Source organism: Kryptolebias marmoratus, unplaced genomic scaffold (genome assembly GCF_001649575.2).
Source record: "Kryptolebias marmoratus isolate JLee-2015 unplaced genomic scaffold, ASM164957v2 Scaffold24, whole genome shotgun sequence".
In the NCBI taxonomy this organism is placed as follows: domain Eukaryota; kingdom Metazoa; phylum Chordata; class Actinopteri; order Cyprinodontiformes; family Rivulidae; genus Kryptolebias; species Kryptolebias marmoratus.
This window is the reverse complement of record NW_023665758.1, coordinates 41,506-65,753: the sequence shown is the minus strand read 5'-3', so window position 1 is coordinate 65,753 and position 24,248 is coordinate 41,506. Positions and strand designations below refer to the sequence as shown.

Sequence of the window (24,248 nt, the reverse complement as noted above, 5' to 3'; positions counted from 1 at the left end):
TATTTCCAGGACACTCTGTCAAACACCTTTTGGGCATCTAAGGATATGATTGCTGATTCAATCTTTCTTTCCTTTTGAACGCTTGTTAGGTTTAGTAAGCACCTTAGATTATCAGCATAGTACCTGCCTGCAATAAATCCTGTCTGATCGGGGTGTATTGATTTGGGTGATGAATTTGTTAAATCGTCTTGCTAGGATTGCAGTGAGTATGCGTAGATCTGTGTTCAGCAGTGATATAGGTCTATAGGACTGGCAGTCTGTAGGATCCTTGCCCTCTTTGTGGATTACTACTATGGTGGCATCTGTCCAAGATGGTGCCATAGTTTTGGATTTTAAAGCATGATGATATGCTTTTAATAGCAAGGGAGCCAGAAGATCTATAAAAGTTTTATAAAAGTTGTTGGCAAATCCATCTGGGCCTGGACTTTTGTTGTTTTTAAGCAATTTAATTATCTGCTTGATCTCCCATTCCTCAATCTGTTGATCTAATTTCAAAGTCGACTCATCCGTTAAGTGGTTCAATTTTATGTTATTTAGAAAATCTGTAAGCTCTTGATCGTTATTACAAGTATCGGTATTCGTATATAATATTTTGTAAAATTTTGCAAAGGCCTCTACTATTTTGTCAGGTTTTGTCTCAACAGTCTCTTGAGGTTTTATTTTATGAACCATGTTGGAGGACTATTGTTTCCTCAGTTTATATGCCAATAACCTACTAGCCTTCTGGCCATATTCATAATATTTTTGATTAGTGAATCTCAAGTTGCCCTCTACATTATCTGACTATAGACTGTTTAGTTGTCTGCGGGTTGCATCTAATTCCCTCATGATTTTAGCTGAAGCGTGTCTTTTATGTTTAATCTCTAATTCTTTAATTTTGTCCTCCAAATCTTTTTGTTTAGCATTCTTCTGTTTTTTTCCTCGCGGACATGAAGGAAATTATGCGGCCCCGAAGGAATGCTTTGGCACAGTCCCATATTATCAGAGGTGTTGTTTCTGTAGATATATTAGTTTCTAGATATGTCTTGAGCTCCTTTGTAATAAATGCAATGAATACTTTGTCGTTAAGCATGGACGTGTTAAGCCTCCATTGTTTAGATGTTAGCCTATGATCTATGTCCCATTTTAATAAGACAGGTGCATGGTCAGAAATAGTAATAGGCAATATTTCTATATCTAGTCGATCCTAGAGTAGGATGCGTGCCTGCTTGAGTAGAAAGTAAAGTCTTTAGTTCTGGGAAACCTGCTCCTCCATACGTCTACAATTCCTGTCTCTATAATCTGATATTTAAGCATCCTACTCATTCTAGTGAGTGGGGTTTTTGGGGTAGGTAATCTGTCCAATATTTGTGAGAGAATACAGGTGAAGTTCCCGCCCAGCAACAGGTGCCTGGTACTGTGCTGTAATATTACCTTAAACAATGACTTTATAAAGTCCCTCTGCATCTCTATGTAGCAACGTTTGTGTGAAGTTAATGTTTTGGTGCAAAAGTATGACAACACCCTTTTTTTTCCCTGATCGGTGGGATGAGTAGAAAGCCTTATCTGCCCAAGATTTTTTAAATTGTTCATGCTCTGTATCAGATAGATGGGTTTCTTGCAAAATATGCTATGTGACAGTTAATTTGTTTTAATTGATTCAATATTTTCTTTCTTTTGACTGCATCGTGGAGCCCTTTTACATTATAAGTTACAATTTTAAGTGGGTCACCCATTATCTCTATATGATCTATGTTTTGACATCTCAGAATATATCGTGAATGGCAACACACCCTTTATGCATAACACTATCTTATCTGTGTGGGGTCTAAGGAATATAGGTACATAATGTACACAGAGCCAAATAGAGAGGGATAAAGCAAAATTTTGACAACTGTACCCAGCATTTCTTGTCTCAACAAAATGAGTATGAACAATAATAACAGAAAGAAAATAAGTTTGCGGAAATAATTTTCGCAGTGTCCCCGAGGAATAGAGGGATCAAAACTAGAAAAACACAGAACAGGTAAGTACTATGTTTAAGTACTTGGGACATAGTCCCCAACAGCTAAGGTAAGCCGCTAAAGTGCACAGCCAAGATTGAATGTGAGTGTGCAGCAGGTGCGCTTAGATATGTATATAGGGTGGGAAATAAACAAAAGTCATAATGAAGTAAATAATATAGCCACGTAAGCTTCATACTGCACGAGCTCCTGCAAACCTTAAAAAAAAAGGAATCTAAAGTAAAATAGCGTATTTGCTTTAGATTTAGCTTCATAAAACTTATAAAGAGAGCTGTGTGAAAGTTAGCCATAACAATGGAAATATTTTCTATTGTCTCTATGAGCGGGCGGTACCTTTATTCGGCTGTCTCTGTTGGGGTAATATTGTTTCGGACGTATTCCATGGCTGTTTGGGGAACTAGGAACTCCTTTTCTTCATTATGATAAGTAATCCATAGTCGGGCCGGGTAGAGGAGGCCGTAACGGACCTCCTTGTTGCCCCGCAGCGCCCTCTGTACCTCGGTGAAGGTGGCTCTCGCTTTGGCTACGCTGGCCGTGTAGTCGGGGAAGAAGGCGACGCGGTGCCCGTTGTAAGAAAGCGGAGCCCTACCTTAGGCTCTCCTCAGGATCCCCGTCATGGTGTAATTTAGCGATGATGACTCTTGGTGTCTCGCGGTCCCTGGGTCTTCTCCCGGTGAGTGTGCAGTGTGAGCGGTCTACCTTTATGTCTCTGTCCATCTGCAAAACGTCTTTGATGATTTTTGCCACAGCTTATGGGGAGCTTGAGCCCAGGTGTTCTTCAATGCCCGCTATGCGGATATTGGACCTTCTCATTCTCCCCTCCAGATCTTCACATTTTTCTTTGAGCGTTGATATTTCTTTCTGTAAGCTTGTTACAGTAGACTGTAATGAAGTGACTTTGTCTGACCACGTTGATAGGCCACCCTTTAAGTCCAGAACGTCCGCCTTTATAATATCCACTTCAGCTTGAATGGTCTTTGAGTTGTTAGCAATTTCGGAACGGACCACTTGCAGTTCTGATCTTATAGCTTGAAAATCTTCCGCTAGTGCGTCTTTAAGTTAGTCTCTTATCACTTTAGCGATTTGTCCTCTCAGTGACAATAAAATGTCTGCTTTCATTTCTGCTCTTACTCATGTTTGGTCCTTCAGTTCCAATGGTTGTCGGTGGGTCCGTGACGCCAGTTGCCCGCTGTCTCATGGTCCTAGCAGGCCTTACAGCATTAGCATCGCTTCCGTATCTATACTTTTGTAGTTTTTCGGCCATTCAGGATAATTTTGTTCGGGTTGTCCAGCTATGGTTTTCTCTCCAGATTTTCGACTGATATTAACGTGGTTAATGCTGTTTTTTTTTAATGTAATTCTTACGGATTTTGCAGGAGCTCTGAAAAGTACGTCTAACGCCATAGCCTGCTCACCAGCTTCCCCAGTTTAGACTTTTTTGTTAAGTATTTCACTTTGGAATTCAGGTAAGAAGAATGTTAAAAATTCTGCCAAGTCATCAGATCAGTTTCAGGAAAGATTAGTTCATAAGTGCATTTGTTTATCAATTTGCATCAGTTTAAAGTGTCAAACAGACAAAACATTGCTTTTCTCTTTTATCAAAAGTGATGAGACGTCAAATTACCGTCAGGCACTCAGCTTCTGACAAGGTCAGGAACTGAGTGTCTGCACAGATGAAGTTTATCTTTTCCTGTTCAAAAGAGGCTCTGTTAGCATGATCACTGGATAGTCTCCTGTTATTTCCATAAGCAAGAATTTTTTAAAACCACATGACTAATTTATGAACAGATAAATGTAAAAATACATTTTCAATGTATTTTTTTTTCCAAAAGATTTCACAACTAAAAAAACATTTTATTTCTGCGTAAATGATGTTTTCTTTGAGTCTTAAAAGAAATGTAGGAACACTACGGAACACTCCGTCTTTACTAATAAGATATCCAGAGTGTGTGGAGCCTCGGAAAAGAACTTATTTAAAACAATACCAGAGATTCAGTAATAACAGAACAAAATTTTAGACAGAACAGTTGTTGGAAAGATGAGTGTAAGTCAGAAGTCATTTCTCGTTCTTTACACATTGAATTTTGTCTAAATTTTTATGAATAGCTTGTTTTCATAAGAGAAAGAAATAGGCAAACACCTTCTAAACTTTTTGAGAGAAATTTGTATTTACTTAGTTCAATATATTTTATAGCTACTTCTTTTGAACTTTTAAATTACGTGTTGAAAGCATCAGTTTGAAAAATAGATATTTTGATTATTTAACTACAGTCTTACTATTAGCTACTAATAAGAGTGCCCTGTCAACTAAATACCACAATGTGTTGGTGGCAGGATATGCAGAACAGATGCACATGAACAAAGTAGATGTAGAATGAAACAAAATATAAACTACTGTTTATAAAATTTCCAATGACAATAGTTAGGAATTTTTTTATTTTTGTTATGTTTGCCTTTTATTTTCTATCCCTTTGTTGTTGTTTTTTTGGGGTTTTTTTTACATTTGAGTGTGTAACTAATGTTTTAGATTTAGAGATGTCTGGTCTTCCTAAACCTGGTTCTGCTGGGCGGTTCTTCCTGTTAAAAGGGGAGTTTTTGCTTTTCCTCTGTTGCCAATGTGCTGCTCAGGATGGGAAACTACGATGAAGTGAAGATTCAACACAATCTGCTGGCTTCCTTAGATAGATAACTTTTACAAATTGGCGTTTTATACTGTACAGTATGTGAATGTTTTTGTACAGTGCCCTGAGATGACTTTTGTTGTGACTTGGCACTATATAAATAAACTGAACTGAACTAATCCAGATGTAAATATACAGGCTGCACTTACTGCTTTCATCATCCTCAAAGTCACAGCGGGCGTAGCTATTGGAATCAGCTGCTCTCAGAGTCCTTAGCCAGGGAAAATCTGTTATCATGCTGTAGGGGGCACAATCCACCACTCCTGAAAACATTATCAAACAAGACAATTTACATAATAAAAAACAGACCTCTTTTTTGAAGTCACTGATCAGTACAACAGGAAAAAGAAACAACTGCTAGTTGTTTTTTTCTCCCCCAACTTATTTTAAACAGACAACTAATGTCCCAGAAGCAGAGAAACAAAAACAAACCACCTTTGCTGGTGGGGAGGCTCTCAGGTAGAAGCCCATGTACAGCAAGGGAAGTCTGTCAACTGGTGACTTTATCATGAAAAAAAGAAGGTATTGTACTGTATTAGTCATCCAATTTAAACCTGCTGGTCATGTGTCAAACAAAAAGTTTAATAAACTCTCAAACTAAAAAGGTCTCCCTCTTTTTTAGGTAGGAATAGTACAAAAAAATAAACAAAACATAAAAAATGTTTTTGTTTTAAATAATTTGGCCTAAACTTCATGTTACAGAAAAGGCAATACATTTCTAAAAAACATTTCCCAAAGTGAGAATACCATCCATCCATTCATCCCTGCTTATCTAGTGGTTATGTTGTAGAGGCAACAGGTTTAGAAGGGAAACCCAGACATCCCTCTTCCCGGTAAGACTCTTCAGCTTTGACTGGGGGCTCCCAAGGTGTTCCAGATCAGAGAGGATAGATCATCTCTCTAGTGAGTTCTGGGTGTACTCCCAGTGGAAGGTGCTTGAGAAACCTCCAAAGGGAGGTGTGCTAAGGTTCAGATGTCCAAACCTCCTCAACTGGCTCCTTTCGATGAGAAGTAGCAGCAGCTCTACTACTCTCCAAAAAGCTCTTCAAACATGTGACTATCCTAACTGGACTTCAGTTAAGTCAGTGAGGAAATCTAAAAAAAAAACCCACCACTGAACAGAACAGGGATGAAAAGGAAAGCAAATATAAAGAGTTTGTCATCCCATATGTTACTGGAGTATCTGAGAAACTCTGTAGGATTTTCTCCAAACAACATCCTGCAGCATTTCAAACCCAACAGGACTCTCAGAGAGAGGCTGAGAGAGGCTAGGCTTTCTTAAGCCTACTATGATCCTTACCTCTTAAATGTGTCTCTTGTAGGAAAGCAATTCCACATTTTAGCTATTTGAGATGTAAAAATATTTGTGCTCATTTTCCTGGGCCTTTTCAAGTAATTACAGAACATTCCATGAAATCAGTTCAGTGCATTTCACTCCTGGGTACAAGCTCCTGGCCTGTTTCTGAGTCATGATGGTTTCAATAACTAATAATGATGTTGACATACGGTAGTTTTACATGCTGTCAAACTACAACTTAACACTCATTTTGAAGACAGACAAACAAACAAAAAAGCATATTTTGACATATTTTTTGTGTGGTTGCATGTACCAGTCCTAGCTAAATGCATGTACCATTACACTTCCAATAAACATTTGTTTATATCAGTTAATCTAAATGTTGGTTTGAAAGCATTACCTTCCAGTGTGTAAATGTCCCGTCCCCATGGGTATTTCGGATATTTCTTGACATCTTCTTCTGTTCTCGAAGTTTCAGGGAAGAACTCGTACTTGATTAACTCTCTAACAAAAAGAGAAGCCCGTACAATCATTAGTTCAAGATTCACTAAGGGGCAACCTAGTTTAGGCTTTATACTTGCACATAAACAATGTAAAAAGTTCACTATATTATTATACTTCACAGTTTCTTTTTTATGAGCTTGTAAAGTGCCAAGAATTCTACATTTTACTTCACTGGCCTCTGGCCAGATGATGTTGCTTTATATCTGTATGATTTTTATATAATACCTAATAAACACTAATGAACGCAAATTAATCTCTCAAGATTATTTATTCTATAACACCATCAATTAGAAATATAAAACTGGTACTGTATCATATCAAAAGTATAAAAATCCTGTGAAGGATTTATCCAGCCAGCATCTAATATCAGTCAGATATAAAACAAAAAAGGAACTCCTGCATTTGGACCACAGAATCAGGAAAGGGAACCTAGAAGTTCTGTTAGAAGATCTCCAGCTGAGGTGCAAGGATGTTCAATTGTTGGAACAATATTACAAATCTGAACTGTTGCTGCTATACTGTGGGAAATAAAGAGGACATGAATGAGAATTATTTGTCTATTATGAGTCAATCTGAAGAAAAGATACTTTTCTAACAAAAACTGATTTGTGACTGAGACCAATTTCTGCTTTGATATCAGTCAGGTTGATTAAACATCAATGACTCATGTCAGACAGCTACTTAAGGTGGAAGAATGGAAGAAACTCCGTTTCTTAGAGAAAACCTGTCAGCAAGCAGGTTTACTTCAGAGTCTGTAAGTTTAATCTACCTCTTTTTCTGAGTTTTCTTAAATGCAGGGTTAACTTAATCTTGTCCTGCATAAATGTGGAATGGCTTTAAATCAACATTTCAATAGGTTACGATAAAAGTCAAACAACTGGGGCTAAAATAGTAAACTTGTGAGACTGTTTAGTGTCAACACACCCTTGCTGATGAAAGATTAAAAGGTTTTCCATTAAACAATGACAAAACAACAAGTCACTGGCAAAACCAACCAAACAACAACAACACAAAACAAACCTAACCACATCAACAAAAACCATACCAAAATTGACCAAATAAAATAAATAAAAACAAAACAAAAACATTCAAACAGAACTACACAAAAACAAAATAATACATCCAATCCAAACCCAACAGCTATCCTATCATCTGCAGAACATTCATGGATTGTGTAAGTCAAACATGGCACATGTTCCCTCTCACACATATGATGCTCTGCAGTAATTTAAAACACTTGTTATAAAGCTCAGCTCAAAATATACTGTAAGACAATGCTTTGGTGACCCTGAAAAACAAACTTAGTCTGTTCTGGGTGTGTTTAAAGGTGTAAACAGCCTCAAAGTGTCCAGAGTCACATGTGTGCAGAGTTAACTGCATGTAAATGTATCAACATTTCACTCTAGTATCCCAACTATGCACTGTCATCATTATATCTGAAATAAGCTGTTCTATTTGCTATAAAGGGACTAAGTACTTACTGGCTGATGTTTGCTATGGTGTCCATCCAGCTGCGAATGCGAACCTTGTTGCGTATATTTGGGGGATTGCTGAACTCATGCACTATAGCAATATGGTAGGGATATGGTCCCTGGAAGAGCTGTCGCTCCAGTGCCACAGAGTCAATCTAAGGAGAAAAGAGAGAAACATGGTAATAGACCATTGTAGCCCAGGTTAGAGATCAGCTGCTAAATTGGCCAATATTTGACATTTTTTCAAGTATCGGTCCAGCCTGTGGCATACTTCACTGATGTTCAAACAGGCATATCTTTGAGCAGCACTGTGTTGACAAACTGAAACATGTGAGCAAGACAAACATAAACGAGGTGGATTATTTAATTTCTCACCTGTTTTCCTAAATGTCTTTGGAGGAAAAAACGGAATTAAAGAGGTTGGGGGCAGACAGACCAAAGGATATTCAAAAAAGTTTTTCTGCGACCTGGTTTCAGCGAAAGGACTGGCTAACGATAAGTGTAGCTAACAAATCTTTAACAAGGTGGTTATTAACCTTTTTACATCCCAGAAGTCTTCAGAGTGAGCTTCTCTTTAAATAAAGTAGGCTTCATTTTAAAAAACTGCTCTTTTCAATATTGCATGTCTTGTTTGAGTTTATTTTATCAGTGTGATTAGTATTTGTGTCAAGGAGTGTGGTGCAATGTTATTCAAAGCTGTTTGGGGAAAAATCATCTGAATAATTATAATTGAAACTCTTAATGCAGAGGAATGAAGTATTGGACAACTGACAGAGGCACTGTGTGAGCTTGGTTTTTGGTGGTGGTTTGTTTTAAGGTCGTCTTTGTGCTGAAAAAGGACAAAATGTCAATTTATAGCAGGTTTTCTTTATTTCAAAATGGATGTGTCTGTTGTTGGAATCCAAACTGAGCATTTTATTATATTGTAAGCCCACCCTACTAATATTACCCCAAACCGTCACCGTATTAGCCTGGGATAAAATTTCATTGTTATGCTGATGATAGTCAGTTATACTTATCCATGAAATTCAGTTACTTAGATTACAAGCATGTCTTGAAGACAAAAATGTGCATGATTCCTAATTTTTTGCTTCTAAACTCAGACAAAACAGAGGTAGTGGCTTTTTTATCAGGATGTCCAAAAAACTATTGAAAAAGTCTTCAGTTGATCCAAAATGCTGCTGCCAGAGTTCTGATGAGAGATCATATTTTTCCAGTTTTAGCTTCTCTCCATTGGCTCCATGTTAAATCCAGAATAGAACTTAAAATTTTACTTTTAACATACCAAGCTCTCAACAATCAAGCTCCATCTTATATAAAGTATATTTATAAAATGTTCCATATTTTCCAAAAAAAGGGGACTTCGTTCTCAGACTTCAGGTTTGTCTTTCTTCCAATAGAAACTCCACTTGGACCAGTCATTCTGTGTTTGTCTGCATCTCTTTCCTGTCCTCTCTGTCCCCCAGCTGGTCAAAGCAGAAGGCTGCTCATCCTGAGCCTGGTTCTGGTTCTGCTGGAGGTTTCTTCCTGTTAAAAGAAAAGTTTTTCCTTTCCACTGTTGCCAATGAGCCGCTTAGGATGGGAGACTGTGATGAAGTGAAGGTTCAACACAATCTGCTGGATTCCTTAGATAGTTAACTTTTACTCATTGGCATTTTATCATGTATGTGAATGTTTTTGTACAGTACCCTGAGACAACTTTTGTTGTGACTTGGCGCTATACAACAACCAGGCTGGATCATGCTGGATCAGGCCAGAGCCTCCAAAGTTTGAAAAAAACAGAGATTAAAGTTTCATTAAAGTTAAAGGAATCACATACCTGGTGCATTGGACGCATGTAGATGATCCGGTTTCTCTCAGGAGGCATCCTAAGTATCTGATCCAGAACTTGTTCCATATCGAGCTTCTTACACTGAGCAAAGTCAAACCTGTTCACTATGGGTGCTCTTTCTATCCGCAGCTGCTTTAACACTCGACATCTTGTGGCTGCAGAGAGGGAAAGCAAAAGGACGGGTTAGATTTTATACTCAGCATTCATCTTAACAATACTTGTTCAGGTTTAATTTTTTGAAACTTGCCATTAGGAGATTTTTTATTTAATCTAGACTTTTTGTTCTTTTATTAATTTGCAGTCCAGCCTCCCTCCCCTGCCTGCCATTCCTCTAAAGATCAGGTATTGGACTTTTCAAAGAAAAACTTTACAAGAAACTCAGAAAACCTGGAGCACAATAGTTCAAACACACATTTAAAAACTTTTTTATTTAAAAAAAAACAAAACATAGGAATCAACAGAAATTATGGGTGGATTTAGACTACAAATTTTGTATTTTGTCATGTTTGGAAACTGTGTAAAATAATAATAAAAATGAAAGCTGTTATTTCTGGACCGTTGGCACTTTATAGTAAAAGCAAAACAAACATAACACATCTAAAAATATTTAACATCAGGGTGTTATTTACCATGAATGAACATCATTTTGGGACAATCTTTGAGGACCAGGTCAGTGATTCCACAGTTGGTCAGAGTGATGCCCACCAGGTTCTTACTCTTCAAGGTTAAAATCTGTTTAAAAACATTTAATCTATCAAGATTACAAAGAAAACATTAAAACATACATACTGTATGCACCCAGTTCTCACGTGAATTTTGTTTCATTGCATCATTACCACATTATTATCCCATAAAAGCGTTTAAAAAGCAATAATGGAAGCAAAAACAAATTCAACAACTTAGCAGTCCTTAAAGGAATGCATATCACCCGCTGCCTTTCATGCCAGCGTTTTAGACTGAGATTGTCTGATAGACAAAAATGATAGATGTATGTATTTGTATGTTAGTTTTGGCAAAAGTGTTTTATGCCAGATGCCCTTGATACAACCCTCACCATTTACCTGGGCTTGGGACCACCACAAGAGATACACAGGCTTGTGCTCCCTAGTAGCTGGTTTATTCACCTCTTTTAAAGTAACTGTCCTAATTCAACTCAGAGAAAAGATTACTGAAAATTACAAGTCAGGAGATGGATACAAAAAGATTTCCAGAGCTCTAAACATCTCCAGTTCTGTTGAATCCATCAGAAATGGAAGGAATATGGGACATGTAAATCTACCAAGAGCAGGCCGTCCTCACAAACTGAGTGACCATGAAGAAGGAGAACAGTGAGTGAGGCCACCAAGACACCTGTGAGCACTCTGAAGGAGATAAAAGATTCAGCAAATGAGATGGGAGAGATATTTTTTTGACTATTTTGTTTTGGGTTTTTTTGTAAAGAAGGCCAATTTTACAGAATAGGATTAGGGCTATGGTAGAACAAAAAAAAATACATCCTCAGAATTCTGATTATTTTCTCAGAATTCCATGGCCCTAATCCTCTTCCGTAGAATTTATATTGACCATGACTTATTTTTAATAGCAATAAAACATCCTAGAGGTACATACTTTTTATAGACACTATAGGAATGAGATAGACAACATGAAAATGGGTTGCTTGTAACATTCAGTCCTTGTCAGAATGACAATAAAAAGAACAGGAAGTGTGTTCTGTGTGTGTACCTGCACATGGTCATCCTCAGTGACTGGGTCTGAGGTGCTGGTGGATTTGTCAGCCATTCGTTTCCTCCTTACTGTCACTCGAGGCCTTGCTCTTGAAAGATCTACACAAAATAGTTAACATATGTAGTGTATGCAAAAAAAACATTTTAAGGCTCAATGGTGAAAACATATCCTAATAGTTGTGTGAATGCTGAGTCAGTTTTCACATTATTGTTTACCTGTTTAAAGTTCTTTCTGGAGATTTTTTCAAGCTACCTCCACATACTCTGTGCTATTTAAACTATTTGTAAATCGCAAAATATCAGAAAATTGAAAATAGTGTACTATGACTTTTGCTTTTCATAACTTGTTTTATACTTTTTATATCATTTACCTTTATTTACAAAAAAGTTCCCTACATAAATACTTTGAGATCCCTTCAATTTCTTCAAAAAAACATTGTTCACTGTAGTCATAATTGTTTTATTTTAGTGGTTTGTGCAATTTTAGGTGGTTTTGTTAATTTTAGCTTTAAGCTGTGGTTTTGTTACATTAAACTTTTAACAAAAGTTTTGGTGATTTTAGCTTTTAGCCACTGTGTTGCTGATTTTAGCTCCTGTTCTGCTTGCTTTACCTTTAAAAATTGAGTTAATTTAAGTACAAATTTCAGCAGTGACTCAGCATCCATACTGAATTTTTGTAGAAATGCAATTTATCTAGTTCCATTTGCATTTCTTTGCATTTAGGAAGTAAACAGTTTGAGAAGGGGAACATCTACACACCCTTGAGCTAATAATTTGTATTTTGAGTAGCCCTTTTGTCCTGGCATTAAAGAGCCATTTGGAAATTTATTAAAACAACTTGGGTGGTGTAAACACTAAAAATAGGTTTCAAAAACATACTTATTGCCATTTATCAGTGCAGTTTGTTGTTTGTGAAAACCATTTCAGTTAAACCAGTTGATTAATAGCTATTTTTAGTTACATACACTGGGTTGAAAAAGTATTCACCCTCTCTGGTATTAGATTTTTGGAATTTAATTATAACTATAATATAGTTTTAGCTTTTACAAAGAGCTTTCTTGTATGTTAGCAGGCTTTGGCTCTAGGTTACATAAAATTCTTCCTTTCTATCCAGCTTTCTTGATATCTGCTTTAATCTGCACATCTCTGAGGTAAACCAAGCAGTCAGCTTCCTCTACTTGAAGACCTTTTGTTTTTTCAGAGGAGAAACTTTGTCAAGTTGTATGCATGACAATTGTAAAATTAGATCGCAGCCCTTTTCGCATTGCCTTGCAAGACAGAAGAAAATAACAATGAAATAAATCAAACTTTTCAGCTTCTGACCAACAAAATAACAGCAGCAGAGAACCATGTCCCTAACTCTTGTTGGTTAAAGTGTACAAACAGTGCTAATAAGTCAATTAAACATCAATATAAAGACAATAGAAACAGTCTAATCAATTATTATATTTCCACCTATTTAAAACTATTGATTTATATCTTTTATAACAATTATCAAAAATATGCTATTAGCAATTCTAATTCTAAAAATTTAATGTAATAGGTTTATTTATGAAAAAGTACAAATATTTGTTAGACAATAAAAACATTACAGGCCACATAACTATAGTTAAATTTAGAGTATCTTCAAATAATTACAATTCACTATGAGGCACAAAAGTCGTCAAATAAATTACAGGTCATGCCTCAGTTATTAGTAGCTTTCTTTTAATTTGAACTAGAAACATAAAATAAAGTGCTAAAAAAAAGAGAAACAAGAGCAAAAAATGAAAGAAAGAAAGAGATAGTTTAAGGAGAAATGAATTAAAATTTCAAAATAATGAGTTTTCAAGCTTCTCTTTTAGTTAAATACTTCCATAAAATATCCCAGTTGCCCAATTCTCTTATTTAAAGCATTAATGACTTGTTTTTAAAGTTTTTGTATCAAAATCCTGAACTGGGGTGGTTGTGTGGACAGTGTTACTGTCCGTGTACTTGTCAAAAAGAACCCAGTGTATCCAGCTGGCTGGCTACTCTTCCTCTCCTCGGATCACAAAAGAAGTTCTGCAGGGTTCAGTCCTAGGACTCATTTTATTTTCCATTTATATAAATAACAATATTATTTTATTATTATTATGTTTGACAATTTGCCTAATAAAATATATTTTATAACTTTTATGCTGCTGTTCTCTTCCTCACTCTCACACACTGTAAGGTTTTTACAATCTGCTTTTAATATTGTTCATTCTTGTTTACAAACCCTCAAACTAGTTTCAAACGTAGATAAAACTAAAGCAATGAAATTCTCGCATTCACAAAGGCTCCCACAGATTTCGCCATTGATTATTACTGTCTAAGGTAAGCAAATTGAGTTTGTTGTCAACTATAAATACCTGTGTTTTACACTTGACAAGTAGCTGTCTTTAATGATACACATAGCCAATTTAGTCAGTAAACTGAGGATGAAGCTTGAGTTCTATTATTGCAAAGGATCCTATTTCTCCCTCACAGCTCGAAAAGAAAATTGGTATCAGCAGCCTTCTTACAGTTGCTTGATTCTGGTGATATCCTGTATATGACTGCCTCAGCTAAATGTCTCCAATCATTGAATACTGTTGACCACTTTGCCCTGAGGTTCATAACAGGCTGCAGACGCCTCATGCATCATTGTGAGCTGTATACCAAAGCTGACTAGCCTTTCTGAGTCTATGAAGATAGACTGGATGACTTTGATTTATAAAACTCTGCTTGACCAGGCTCTGTCTTAAGTTCTGTCTTACAAAGAAGTTAATTTTCTGCTTTTAAGCTAAGACAATACAAAGGTAGTGGTTTTTTGACCTGAGCATCTTAGGAATAAACTTTGCTGCCTTTCACTTCCTCTGGATGGCATTAATTTGGCCTACAGTTCTAACATAAAGAACCTTGGTGTTATTTTTGACCAGGATATGTCTTTTAAACTAACCACCCTGCTGGTGTCTTTACCCAATCTACTCTCCATGTTTGTATGCGCAGGTTTTTATATAGTGCCCTGAGACCACTTTTGTTGTGACTAGGGGCTATATAAATAAACTGAATTGAATTGAACTGAACTCAAAGAACTAACAGTAGTTATGCCCTTTGCTCCGACAACATTTTCCTTTTGCTTGTTGTCCGTGTTTGAGCAGAAAGTGGGAAACAAGCATTCATCACTGCTTCGACCGCATGTAATCATCTCCGAACTGAACTCAAAATATTGGATCTTATTTCTTTGAGATTATTCTGAATGTTTCTTAATAATAAGCAACATGAATCTATTAATTAGTGCCAATGTTTTTAAATAATGTTATTTTTTTCTCCTAGTTTTTGCATTTTTATGATTGTTTAAATTGTTTAAATAATTGTCCTTTTATTGTCTGTGAGTTGTGTAACTCCTTTACGACATTTAACTAATACTAAATTAAAATTTGTTGTCAAAATTAACACTGGTGGCTAGATCTATTATTCAGGTAATGTACAAACAGGATTCAAAATCAGTGTATTCCCTTAATGCAGTCACACTGTGGTCCATTATGAAGCAGAAATCTTAGCAGAATTGGACCATCAGTTTGACTTACAATTGCTTAACCCTGCTCTGTGAGATGAAAATGTGGTAAATAATTTCATCCTACACTCTTGTAGAGTGCAGTCTATAGCTCATGACATGTGACACGAGTTGCAGTTTCAGGTGTGAGAGCCCTAAGGTTAAACCTGTCAGACCTGATGGACTCCCAGACAGCGGAAGTCATGGTTAAAGCCCATGACCCAAAGAAACTTCTCTTTGGCCAAGCCTTGGAATGAATGAGGGAGACAAACAACTACAGAAAGCATGAGGGAGAGGTCTTTATCCTCCATTTACTTTGTAAGCCAAACCCCATTTGGCACAGGACCCAGACTGGGCTTTGCAACCATTTCTGCAGCAGTGAGAGGGTGGTGAGGTGGAGTTGGGAAAGATTTTAAAAAAGTCCTCATGTGCCCAGCAGAGGGAGCACATGCTCTTCCAAAGGGAAGTGCCAACCTCAGTAGTATCAAGGTGGTATAATCACTCAGCCCAAATGCTGAGTGGCCGCTCACAGCAGAAAACATCTTAAAATTCAACTGTATGCTAATCTCAGTGCCATCCTCCATGTCCTGGCGATTAATTCGTAACAATATCTAGGGCCCTACGATTCCCACAATGAAAAAAGGACAAATAGAGTCGCAGAATTAGGAATAACACGTGAAATGTCATGGAATTTGTTTCTATGTGGATGTGATCCGGGTTTACATACCAACCTAAGTGTTTTTTACATAAACTGGAAATAATAAGTAGGCCCTTAATTGGAACCTGGAAGTTGAAGCAGGAACCAGCTTCCCTGTCAGCTGGTTCCAGTACCAGTTTTAAGTTCCACCTCCTTCTTGTAAACAAACAGGACATTTCCTTTGGGAAAAAAAAAAACAAAACAAACTAAAACACACCTCAGCTATTTAATTTTATTTTTTAAATTAGGCGTTGACCTTGTTGATTCATGTAGTTCTTACCTTCCTGCTGTATTTTCAAGTATTAATTTTTCTATTATGTTTGCTGTAATTAGTTATTTAATGCTTAAAAGAAAGGTCATGTGACACCATGATTGTGGGCAGGGGCTAGGCGGGACTTAAAGACCCACATTTGCAGATCCTGGTCCCAAAAATACAACATGGGAGCTTCTGTAAAACACTTCCTGCTGGCTTCAACTCCCAACAACTAGAGAAGGTGGGGACAGTTGTTCTATTAGTATAACATGCTTATGGTTTTTCACACTTTACAATGACATTCATAACAAATGAGACTGTATTCAGTCACTGTAACCTCAAACTGCAGCCTGTGTGTGTCTATGCTCTGTGTCTACAGGCACTTTCACAAAACACTTCAAGGTGGGACTTAGACACCTTCTGGTTATCTCGGTGTGATTGCCGAATAGATCAAAGCAGCATGGGGGGTTTAAACAAACCCACTGCTGTTACTATCTTGCTTGGCAGCAAAGCAACAGCTGTAACAGTCAACATGTGACAAGGCAAGCTGGCTTTGGTGGCTCAATGATGTGAATTAGTGATGATATACTGTCAACGTGACCACTCAGCTGCAGGTGACTCCAAATGTTAATGAGTTGTAAATGTACATCCAAAAATTATGTTAGAAAAGGTTAAATAAAATCTGTCCAGTTCTTTATGAGATACTTCACACACAGACACAAACACAAGCAAAAACAGCTGCTGAAAACTGAAAAGCGAGTGATAATGTTATAAATTTGCACATCCAGATTTTTGCTGCCAAATCTCCTACCTGTTTCAGGTACCAAAGGTGCAGAAGACATGCGAGTGCAGGATCGAGTCAAAGGCCGCCTGGGAAGGAAGTCCTGACTGGGATTCAGCTGTGAACCAGCAATAAAGGTCCCTGTAGTGGTAGGTTGTCTTTTTCCATGTCCATCCTGTCCTGTTGTCCCAGGACCAGGACACCTGGACTCCTGACTGTACATACTGGAAGGCCCAGAATTACTCCTCTCCCCAGCCTCATCAATTGAGAAACTCTCCCCATTTTGTTCTTTGGATCGGTTTTCACCAGTCCTGATGGGTCCAGCAGCCCTGTCAGGGGGTACTGTGGGGGTATTCCCTTCAATGACTCTCCTACACCCGCCCACACGGCCTGAGGGGGCTGCAGCAGGTCGCACCCTGCTGGCAGATACATTGACTGACCTCTCTTGGGTGCTTGATCCTGCCTCAGCATTGCTGGTGCTTTGGACTTTTCCACGGTCACGTCCTGATCCTGGTCCTGCAGAGGCCTCGCCAGTCTCTGGGGGGGTTTCTTTACTGTTAGCCCTCCTGCTGTTCTCAGTCGCAGCCTTGATGTCTGCTTTAATTTGTTCACTTGTCACTTGACAGCTCTTCTCACAGCTGCTGTGTGGCATCTGAGGCTTCACCTGATCAGACAGAACCATGTTGTTGTTGTTTCGCCGTAAAGGTGTTTTTCCTTTACCTGAAGGGGGGAAAATTAGATCAATTTGTATTATACTGGTGGAGACATTTTATTCCTTTATTAAAATAATGTCACATAATTCATTTGACTTGAGTTCTGCACGTTTGCATGTGGTTCGGTCAGACAGATTCTCTCCTCATTATTTCCTACCACTGAAAGGCGAAGATGGATGTCAATGATGTTGCTCATGTCTGTGCGTGAATCTGTCTGTTAGCAAAATATCTCATGAACAATTGGACAGATTTTAATGAAACTTGTAGAAAGTAATCATTGGATCAACATCTACAACTGAAACTTTCGGAGTCAACCCAATTCAAGATGGCTGCCAAAGCCAACTGATCTTTTCAAACACAAAAATGGCTATAATTTAGTCAGTTTTACAGATAGTGACCTGAAATTTGATGTGGTAGTAACTGAAAGTCCTTCCCAACACATAATCTGAACGTTAAGCAAACAGGAAGTGATACATCAGGTCTCATCTCAAATGTCAGCACATCAAAAAAAAGTGAAGACTACAAAACTAGGAGAAATTTTGTTTGATACATTTATATTGTAATAGTTGTATAACAGTTTTGTTGCTATTTTATACTTGAATTTGATTTCTTTGGAGTATGAGCCAGTTAGCTATGGCATGCAAGTCTAACATTTTTTGCAAAATATAAAAGGAAAGAGGAGTGTGTCTCAACTTTGAAAATTAAAATTAAGACTATGTGACTTTTCATTAGTTTCAATGGAAAAACAATTTTTAATTTACTGACTTGCAATAGAAATCCTAACTGTTTTGCCTAAGATGTGTAGTACTCTTTACTACACTACTCTTTTATGTATATTAGATGATTATGTCATATTAGTTCATAAATCATTGAAAACATGACCTTCTCATTTTTTGTCTTTTAGAAAATACTTCACAAATCAAAAACTTTTTGTGTTAAAGTGATCAATTACACACCTCTGTAACCATTAGGTAAATTTAGACCTTCCAAAAGCAAAAGTATTTATGTATCAGTTTATTCAGTTTGAGCTCCTTTTAGTTCAGAATTAGGTGAGTCAGAGTTGTGTACTGACAGGTAGACGCAGAAAACACACTTAGCTGTTATTAGTGTCAGTAACACTTACCCTAATAGACATAATGTAATTCTGTAGGTCTATAGCTCACACAATGATAAAAACAAGTTTGTCACATCTAGACTACTATATACTGGCTGCAGTCACTACTGATCAGTCACCAAAGCCCCACAGGGTTGTGTAAATTACCCTGTATCTGAATCAGCTTTTATGTTATCAGTTTCAGTTTCCCAAAGCAAGACAAGGAAGCAAACATAAACCAGCAGTGAGGAAGGGCCTGTTGGAGAAGGGACAGACAACCATCTAATGCAGCGTTTGATCACACAGGACAGACTGGTTAAAGAGCTTTTATTTCCCTTTTAAACCAAAGTAAAATGTTAGAGGCAGACAAAAGAATCTGAGAGAACTCCAAGTTACAAGTTTGGTAATGTTCTTGTTAAATGCCCATTGTACTTTCCACAAGTTAAAAAAATGACCAAAACTAGAAGTACTGCTTTAACAGGATGTAGAGTTTTGGAGACCTCAGAGTGGATCAGTACCAGTCCTCTGGGTTATTTCACATTCAGACTGCTAAATTCAGTGATAAAATGACTTTTTTTTTATTGACGAGTTAATATCAAGGGTGTTCTGCCCTTTAAATCTCATTTTAAAATAAATAATTACAATGAATGGCAAAACATTGGACTCCTTTGCTGAGTTTAGGTTTTTACTCTGATATTCTGGCAGTATGGCAGTATCAGTTTCAGTTTCCCAAAGCAAGACAAGGAGGCAAACATAAACCAGCAGTGAGGAAGGGCCTGCTGGAGAAGGGACAGACAACCATCAAAATGAGCACTGCTATGCAGTGACCATTTCATTGATGAATCTAAAAATATTTTTTTTTCTGCATTTGACATGTTTATTATTCAACTTGGCAGCCACCCCCACATTTATGATTTAATCTCGTAAAATACACTTTTGGAAAGATGATAGGCAGATTTGGACTAGTTTTTAAATAATTATTATTTATCATTGGCAAAGGTTTTTGGCCTGGACATTCCAGGCTGTGTCCTCAGATGTATTCTGCCATAAGGAGAGCTCAGGTGCAGGTGTCACAATACAGATGTAGTACTCTAGGATTATGAAAAACAACTGAGAAGAGGGAGGAAGGCCCTCTAGCTGAAGAAGCAATGCTATTGGGCCTTGTTAGCTGGTAGGACTCCTGAGGCAGCTGAAGGGTATCGGCGGGCCTAGCAGGCTGCAACCATGACTGTTGCTAAGGCAAAAGCTTTGGGTGTGGGAGGAGTTCAGTGAGGCTTTGGATAGAGAGTCTTGACCGGATCTGAGAAGATTCAGGCAAACCATCAGGCAGGGTAAGCAGAACTTTACCAACGGTGTGTATAGTGGAGGTGGGGTGCTGCTAAACTCAACCAGTGATGCCGCCAGGCGGTGGAAGGAATACTTTGATGACCTTCTCACTCCCTCCAACACGTCTTCCATAGAAGAAGCTGAGGATGGGTCTGTCCATAACTGTGGCTGAGATTGCTGATGTAGTTAAAAAGCTCTGTGGTGGCAGGACTATGGGGGTGGACAAGATCTGCCCTGAGTTTCTTAAGACTCTGAATGTTGCTGGACTGTCTTAGTTGACACGTCTTTGCAACATTGCTTAGACATCCAGGGCAGTGCCACAGTGCGTAAATACTTTAATGTCATAATGAAGACCATGTAATGAAGAGAGTGTTTGCAGCACAGGCCAATACTAAGGAGCGAGGACCATTCATTGCTGCTTGCTGCTTTAATTATCCTTGCTACCAGTGAGTTACTTCTGCACTAAACAGTACTTTCTTTAGAATAAGCCATCCTCAGTTGGATTATCTGTAAAAATAAAAGTTACTTTTCTAGGCCAAACAAAAGTTAGGTTTTATAGAAAGCTCATCAAACATGGTTATGAATTTTTAGTGTGATCTGAGTTGTGCTTTCACCTTCTGAACAAGAAGCTGAATGCTGAAAAGAGGAAGGCGGCATTAGCCTTGAGACAAGACCTTCTTCTTCTTCTTCACTATCAGAATCTGAGATGACCAGTGGTGGTTTGGGAGCTGCAGCACATGCTGGTCTGCACTGCTTGCTTAAACCACTGGGACCTAGTGTTGGTGAAAAATACATAAAGAAAAAAAAAACCTCTGAAGATTTTGTAATGTAAAAAATGTAATCCATATAATTAAATTGTTTAAGTCTTTCTACCATTTGAAATGGAGACGTTCCAAACCTGCTTGTTCCTCATCAGGAGGTTGTGACACCCCAGCTTGATGACTGGACCCAGCTGTATTTTCCAACCCTATTTCACCTTCTGCTTCTTTTAGATTTATCTGAGGCTCAGCCTCCATTTTCTCTTCATAGACAACCTCATCTTCATCATCTTCATCCTCTTCTTCCATCCCATTTATTTCCATTGGTTCTGTAAAAAAATTAAAATGCCATAAGTAAAAATAATTAAATAAATAAGAAAAATGTGTATATGTAATTTATTATAATATATTTAATAGTAATTAGTTTTTTCATGCTTCAAGGGTCATGTGATACCATGATTATGTTTGGGGTGGGACTTAAAGCCCAACATCACTGGTGCACAGACTATGGTTTCAAAAATACAACAGTTTGAGTAAACCAGGTCCTGCTATCATCAATTCCCAACAATGAAGAAATGCAGGGACATTTAGTCTAGTGCTATCATACATATCGATTTCCTGGAGAGAAGTCAAAATTAAAGGTCCAGCCATACCCACACTCTAGGATGAAAACTCAAGGCTTTGATCCCTTAATCTCTCATGTCTTATTAGTATACTCACCAAGGATGAAGCAAATACCTCAAGATATGTATATGGATATAAAATGATTGACTTCCTTTTGGCTTTAGACCATATCTTCAAGAGAAAATTATGCATGTCTTGTTTAATTCTACATGTGTACTAAATTTCACAGCTCTCAGTGAAACAAGTCCTTAGGGATTCTCTTTAAGGGGCACTGTGGAGCCATTTTGCCACACCGAGGTATTTTGTGAATAAAATATGATCAGTGCCTGACTAAAATTATAAATGTCCAATCTGATGAAGACTGGGCAACACAGCGTGCGGGATTTACACTAACAAGTAGTGTCATGGTGCAATATTAAAATGTGCTGCATAATCAAGACCATGCCCTCTAGCATAAAGTCAGTTTTAATACCCAATGACGTCAAATTGTTACCTGTCTTGACAATTTTAAATTGGTATAGTCAAGAACACCAAAGGACTTCCTTCAGTAAAACATATAATTGTCTGATCTTAATGGGAAGGGCTAAACCCAGGGCAGAATTCGTACATGTAAAGGGTTAAAGACTGAAGTGTTTTGTGAAAGGACTGTTTTGATAGTTTTTGAATGTTTTTTTTGTGAGTTTCACTTTATTTTTATTTGAGAAAGGTACTATATAAATACATTTTGCTAAACTTGACTTAGATTTTTGTTGGATTTACCATTTTGCTGCTGTTGCCTTTGGTTGATGTTGACAGGAGGAGGAGCAGGAGGTATGTTGGCCTCATTCGGATGATGGTGCTGATTATTATCATTGTTCGAGTTCTGGTTGCTGACTAGTGCAGAGGACACACCAATACCAGTGCCTGCACTCAGACCCACTCTGGCACAACCCTAAAAGACACCAAATGCATAATGATCATAAACACATTGCCTTCATCTGCTACCTAATATTTTTTATTAATTAGAACATATAAGTTTAGCACATTATTGGTACAATCTTACTCTGTTTCACTGAAATGTCAACAGAGTGTGAAGAAGAGAGTATACTGTAAGTGGCCAGTTAAAAGTGATATTTTCCTGACAGTCAAAGAGGGTTGACTCAAAGGTTGGCAAAATTTTGAACAAAGGTCTTTCTCAATCTATTTGTGCTCAGAATAAAAGTTGCAGATCAGTCTCAGATACTATGACATCAAATTTTAGGTCAATATCTGTAAAACTGACTGAGTTAGAGTAATTTTTGTGGGTTTTTTTTCCAAAATCAGTTGGCTGTGGCGACTATCTTTAACCAGATCTAAGTTACTCATTTGTCAAATGATTACTTTGTGACAGTTTCGTTAGAATTTGTTGTGATTCATTGGTAACAGACAGACACATGCATACACACAGACAGACTAGCAATCACAATCTCCTTTTTGCCTTTGGCGGTGGGCATTAAACTGAGTCAAACTGAGTTGGTAAGGCATTCTCAATGCTAAGCAGGTCAAAAGTTCAAAGAAAATCTCAAGCTTTTTCCACAGTGAGAAAAATATTAATTGGATAAAATGACTTATTATATCACAACACATTCTATAGGTGAGATGAGTTACCTTAGGCGGCTCTCTGAACATCTGGTCCAGACAGATAAACTCCAGAGAAGGCAGTAACTCTATGAAGTGGGAAAAAGATTCCAGTTTGATGGCATGACAACGAACAAGAGTAAGATCAACAAGACGGCTCCATCTGGATTGATCTGAGAACAAACACAAGCAGAATATTTAGTTCCAGTCTAAAATATAACACTTAACTTCTATGTCAAAAACTAAAGAAAAACATTGTCATATGTGACAAGTAGTTTACCTGTGATCCAGTGGTGGGGATTATGAAGATGAGGACAGTTGTAGATGAGTAGATACTTAATATTGGTGAACACCTCATTCACCACTTTTACGCCAATATCAGTAATGATGCCAGGGTTCTCAATGACATCAGCCAGACCGTATTTCACAAGTTCTGAGTGACCCATCTTACCTGCATTTGAACACACACAAGCAAATATAACCTTGTGATTCATTAAACTAAACTTCAAGCAGTTATGCAGTTTACATTTTTATACAAGTTCTTTGCCCAGGACACTTCTTCACATAACCATATTTTCAAGTATCTTTCCTGCTGAAAAACATTCATTCTTGCCCACTGTCCAAAGCATTTTTTAAAAACATTCAACCCATTTCTGAAAAAGTTGGGAAATTGCATAAAATGTAAATCAAACAGAATGCACTGATTTGCAAATCTCATAAACCAATATTTTATTCACAAAGGAGCATGGTAAACATATAAAATGTTGAAACTAAGAAATTGCGCAATTCTTTTAGGAAAAAATAATGTAACTTCAAATTTGATGGCAACAGCACATCTCATAAAAGTTCCTCACAGTCCAAGTTTCCTACTGTGAAGAATACCCTCTTTTTAAAACTGTCTGTAAACATTTAGAAACTGAGGAGCAGCTGCTAGAGTATTTGGAGGGAATGATGTCCTATTCTTGTCTGAAGTAAGATTCTTGCTGTTCTACAGCCCTGTGTATTTGTTGCTGGACTTTTTGTTTCATGAAGTGTCCAATGTTTTCAGTTGGTGAGGTCTGGACTGCAGGCAGGTCAGTTCAGCAGCTGGACTCTTCTACTATGAAGCCCTGCTGTTGGACTGGATGCAGTCTGTGGTTTAGATCATCTTGCTGAAATATGCAAGGCCTTCCCTGCAAAAGACACCATCTGGATGGAAGCACATCTTAGTATATATATATATATATATATATATATATATATATATATATATATATATAAGGCAAGTCCTGAGAAGCCAGCTCAATGGCAAGAACAAGATCTGGGCGATAAACAGCTATGCCTTACCAGTAATCAGATACCCTGCAGGAATAATTAC

At 37.5% G+C, this 24,248-nt stretch overlaps 1 protein-coding gene across 3 annotated transcripts in view; it reads right to left on the bottom strand.

Moving 5' to 3' along the window:
- fbxo38 (F-box protein 38) overlaps positions 1-24,248 on the bottom strand; it is a 49,452-nt gene that overhangs the window by 5,643 nt on the left and 19,561 nt on the right. For 2 of the 3 annotated variants that reach the window (XM_017440526.3, XM_017440527.3), the window contains 12 exons: positions 23,172-23,342; positions 22,922-23,064; positions 22,055-22,226; positions 20,812-21,000; positions 20,528-20,686; positions 16,812-17,501; positions 11,511-11,611; positions 10,418-10,520; positions 9,777-9,943; positions 7,967-8,112; positions 6,382-6,485; positions 4,834-4,947 (listed from right to left, as the gene is read on the bottom strand). In XM_017440526.3, coding sequence (XP_017296015.1) covers positions 4,834-4,947; positions 6,382-6,485; positions 7,967-8,112; positions 9,777-9,943; positions 10,418-10,520; positions 11,511-11,611; positions 16,812-17,501; positions 20,528-20,686; positions 20,812-21,000; positions 22,055-22,226; positions 22,922-23,064; positions 23,172-23,342 — 2,259 coding nt within the window. The remainder of the gene's footprint in view (positions 1-4,833; positions 4,948-6,381; positions 6,486-7,966; positions 8,113-9,776; positions 9,944-10,417; positions 10,521-11,510; positions 11,612-16,811; positions 17,502-20,527; positions 20,687-20,811; positions 21,001-22,054; positions 22,227-22,921; positions 23,065-23,171; positions 23,343-24,248) is intronic. The other variant, XM_025002637.2, reaches the window with a different exon arrangement.